This window comes from Haplochromis burtoni, unplaced genomic scaffold (assembly GCF_018398535.1).
Source record: "Haplochromis burtoni strain Fernald_Lab_line unplaced genomic scaffold, NCSU_Asbu1 Contig_450, whole genome shotgun sequence".
NCBI lineage: Eukaryota > Metazoa > Chordata > Actinopteri > Cichliformes > Cichlidae > Haplochromis > Haplochromis burtoni.
Window position 1 is genome coordinate 314,745 of NW_024582811.1, and position 4,848 is coordinate 319,592.

Here is a 4,848-nt window from a genome sequence, read left to right on the forward strand (position 1 = left end):
TCACTGATAAAGCTTCCATCCAGTTAACAACAGTAGTTGGTGAGGAATAATATCATGGAGGACAATGACAAGTTATTTAGTTACATTAATTTCAATGACTTTTGTTAAGAAACACACAGTGTGATGATGCTTACATTAATTCATTCGACCTTTTTATGTTAAGAATTAGTTGAAACGATGTTTTGTGAACTTTTCCCTCAGAACTGCTGGCTGACACCCACTACTGTGGTTGTCTCAGTGAGCCTGTGTGGAGACAGTGACCAGATAACCAAGCTAATCACACATCATATAAAATACTGGTTGATAAGAAGGCAACATGAAAACATTTTCTAACATCTTTATTTGCTGCTGCTTTCAATTTATTATGATCTGGAAATTAATACTTAATTTTAGACAGTATTACATAAAATACCTTTTAAAAGCTTTTTATGACAAGATAAACAGCCTGGTGACTTCATTTGACAAAGTCGGTCCACTGTGAACTTCAGTTCAACCTGAATTGAAGATGAGGGTCCACATCTGATCACATTCTACAATATCTCGGAAAACTGGCTGGAAATTAAGTCCACTGGAGAGAGCTGCTGAATGAAGAACAAACTAAGCAGACAATGCATCTCATAAATGACACATGACTTCTTGACTGTGGCCTTGAGCATATTACCTTAGCTTGTCTCATATCAGGACAACCACAGACTGAAGTGATAACATTGATAATAACGGCATTAATTACGACATCCTTCGAATTCCATCCACTCTAACAATTACAAAACCCTGGTGTTGAATGGAAAGGCCATGTTTAAAGGGTTAGTGGACTTCCTGAGATCATAGACCAGCCCTAGTGACAACTAGCTATTTTTCATCCTCATACAGTACTTCATCTATGGGCACATCATGGTTATCAACAGGTACTTTTTCACAAAGCTGCTCTTTGAAGGCCAAGGCAATTGTGTAGGGCTTGCCTTTGGGGTGTTTTTTGCAACGCTCCAGGTAGTTATCATAGAAACCCTTCCCTCGTCCCAGTCGGTTCCTGGCACGGTCGAAGCCCAGCCCTGGCATCAGAATCAGGTCCAGACCTCCTGGATTGTGCAAGTAGACAGTATAATTACTGTTAAAGTTCTCATTGTGTCTGTACATATACATCCTAACTCATAAATTCCTGTTTAATCTGTATGTAGGAAGGAAAAACTGAAGTCTTTGTATGTTCCCCTGACAGATTTATGCCTAAGATAATAAAAGCTCTTGGTCCCCATTCAACATTTGCTAAATCGTCTGTCGGGAAACTTGGGGTAACCCTTGATTCCGGTCTCATGTTGGATGTTTATGTCAAGTCTCTGGTTCAGTTTTGCTTCTATCACTTAAGAAACACTGCCAAGTCCTGTTGTATCACACACTGAACTGTAGATTGGTATTCATGCATTCAGTTCATCACATCTGGATTACTGTAATTCATATTTATTTTTCTGAGAAAAAACTCCCTCTAGGTTGCTCAAAATGCTGCAGCAATGGACCCTGAATTCACATTTCATTCTAAGATTCTGGTTCTGACTTTTAGAGCTCTTCGTGGCCAAGCACCAGCTTACATTATTGTAATTCTACACTCTGTGTCCCTAGCAGGGCCCTGAGATCATGTAATCAGGGCCTACTTGTTACAAGGCTGAGAGCTAAGGTAGACAGAGCTTTTGCCACTGTGGCCCCCAGACTCTAGATTTCCCTTCCCCTAAGCTTGAGATCTGTCGATTCATTAGTTTCTTAAAAAAAAACAACCAAAAACTAATTTTTTGCGTTTGGTTAACTTTTTGAATCATTACTGAAGACAAATGTAGGCTTTCAGCACACATTGACCCAAACATTTGTTGTTTTAACAGACTTAGTAATTGTTGTTTTGGTTGTTTTTATCGTCTTCTTGTTTTAGTCCCTCTTTTTATTTTTTTTAAATATTTTTTAATTTTATTGCATCGTAGTTGTGCATCGAATTGCAAAGGGTTCAGTTGCTAAAGTAAATAGTGAAGGAGGTAAAGGACAACCTTTGAAGGCCAACGCCTCTAGGAACGGGGTAAGCAATTTAGTTTTTTTATATACATCAGTTGGTGCAACTTTTTTCCCTGTTTTCATCCTGTTTATGGCTGTTTCTGTTTCTTCCTTGCTAATCACTTGTTACAAGTGGTGCGCATCTCCCTTTTCTATAAAAGCAAAGAAATTATTTTGGTTTTGCCATTTCCATTTCCTGTTTCTATTTCAGTAATGTATAGTTTTGCATAGTACATTCTGCAGAATCAGAATACTTTATTAATCCCGAAGGAAATTAGGGTTACGGCAGGCAGCACGCTAATGGCGCATGCGCACTTACAAAGGAACCTTCTGACCAACTTTACACAAACATCACATTGGGCAGACACGTCAGAAGGTAGGCTGATAGGAAAAAACAACGAAAATACATAACATAAACATAAATGTCCTGATTTTTAAAAATCTGATATTAGATCTTAATATAATGTTCTGAAATGCCCTGCAAAATAAACTGCGTTACTCAAACCACGTATACTCTGTGGTTTAGAGCAGGATAAACACGTTAGCTTGCAATACTGTGGTGAATTCAAAGTAAAGCACTGTCTTGAACTGGTGTTCATGGTTCAAGGTTCTTTATTTGTCACATGCATAGTTATACAAGTATAACACACATTGAAATGTAACCTGACACACTCCTCGACATGTGCAAATATAGCGGGGGGGTAGAGGAAGAACATTATATATATATATATGGTATATGTATGGTCAGGGTTAGGTTACATCAAGTGTAACAGAGAATTTGATTTGAAAGTTGAATTTTAGACCACCCACATTCAGTGTAACAATTGGTTAGTATTAAGGTGTGTCTGCCCCTATTGCTCTTATTAATAAAAGTGTCTCGTGTGTGTGCATGCTAACCTGAAGCCAATGCTTCCTCTCTGCTGTTATCATCCTTAGCAGGTTGTCGGATATTCCAGGAGGTCAGAGGCAGCGTCTCTATGTCCTGCAGACTGTTGACCTTCAACATGTCCATGTGACTGCTAGTGCTCTCATATCTAGGAATGAAGCAGCTTTTACCACACTTAAACATGTCCTTGATGATTTCCTGAGTATTTAATTCATCCTTCATACTCAGAAACACAGCAATCCGCTGAGAGGACATGTACTTGGGGTGACTGAACAACTGAAAGAAAATGCAGATGAAGAGAAAATCAAGGTTCTGAATCCTTAATCTTCCATGAGTAAATTAATTTAATTAATTTAATTGAAAATACCCTGTAAATCTGAATGCTCAAAAGAATTAAATAAATTAACTAATGTGAAATTATTTTTTAAAACTCAAAAAGCTCAAGTTTATCTAACATTTTCTTACATTTGAGTTAATTCAACGTATTATTTTTGACCAACTGAACTTGTTGGGCCACTCTTTGCGACTTGCAAATAAAGACTTGCTACTATCATTTATATCATTTAATTTTACTTATTTATTTCACTCCTATAGCAGTAATCTTTAGAAGGTATTTGGGTCTAAGATACACTGCCAGTAAAAAGTTTAGACACTTTTTCTTTAATTTTTAGGACTATTTACATTGTAGATTCTCACTAAAGTCATCAAAACAGTGAATGAACACATATGGAATTATGTAGTAAAAACAAAAGTGTGAACGCAGATAAATGGCCTACAGAGTTGCAGAATGGGATGAGTTTCACCTTGGGTGTGTTGTCCATTACTATGAGAAAAAATCAGTCCTTGTACAACCAAGAGCTTTGTTTACATTGGCAGCAATAAGTTGGACTTGTTCCAGTGGGTGTTGGACTCCGCCTAGGCTGCCCTTTGTCACTGATTCTGTTCATAATTTTTATAGACAGAATTTCTAGGTGTAGCCAAGCCAGGGCCAAGGCCAGGCTTCCGGGTATCTCCCATTGGGAGGAGGCCCCGGAGCAGACCTCCATGTCAGGGTCCACGTTTTAGCCATTTCTGGATAATGCATCAGTTTTTCACACAGGTCCATGTAAGTTTGGATCCCCCCTTTAATAATAAACACCTTTATTACAAACTGCATTTTGTGTTTGTTTGTTGCACAGTGTATTGCTAGATAAAGGCCCAGCTGCCGAATTTTCAGACAGAGAAAGGAGTGAAAGATGTAACGTAAAGACTGCTCAGAGACACTTGATAAACTACCAATTTATCAAGTGTACCAATTAAAATGACCTGGAAGGCCATAAATTTTAAACAGATACTCGATCCGTGTGTAGCGGCAGGTTAGCGGCTCACAGCCTGTCCACTAAGAAAATCGACTGTAGCTGACATTAGAAATGATTGTGAGCTGTTAGCATGTTCCCCACACTGAGCCACTAAAACAGATCTTTGTGTTACTCCACCTGCTAAATCTGATGACTGTTGTCATTTTCCTGTTTAGGTGTGGACGCAAAGTCACCCCCAACTATTTTTTTCTATTCCCTTATTGCTTGTGTCATAAATAACAGTTTCAAAATAAGTACATTCATTAGCATTAGAATTTAGATTTACATAACAGTTCTATTTTCTTATAAACATTATTTTTGTTTTACAGTAAAATATGAGAAGGTCGAGCTACCAGTGCGTGAAAGTAGTTGGTGGAAGTGTCCTTTTTAAACTTTCTTACTTTTGTACATTTCAGAGCTTGCACCTTTTCACTTCTACTTCAGTAAAGACGTTGAATAAGTACTTCAGCTTTTGCTGGAATCATTTTTTAACACTAGCATCTTTACTTCTACTTAAGTACAGCATGTCTGTGCTTTTGCCACATCTGTATACACATGTATTTGCATACATGTAACATGGCAATCTTCTTTTTCGGC

At 37.9% G+C, this 4,848-nt stretch overlaps 1 protein-coding gene across 1 annotated transcript in view; it reads right to left on the reverse strand.

The window, feature by feature from the left end:
- Nucleotides 1-321: 321 nt before the first annotated feature.
- Nucleotides 322-4,848, reverse strand: part of mthfs (5,10-methenyltetrahydrofolate synthetase (5-formyltetrahydrofolate cyclo-ligase)) — a 5,107-nt gene continuing 580 nt past the window's right edge. The window contains exons 3-4 of the mRNA XM_005945718.2: nucleotides 2,926-3,190; nucleotides 322-1,076 (exon numbers count right to left, since the gene is read on the reverse strand). Of these exons, the coding sequence (XP_005945780.1) occupies nucleotides 850-1,076; nucleotides 2,926-3,190 (492 nt within the window). The 3' untranslated portion in view covers nucleotides 322-849. The remainder of the gene's footprint in view (nucleotides 1,077-2,925; nucleotides 3,191-4,848) is intronic.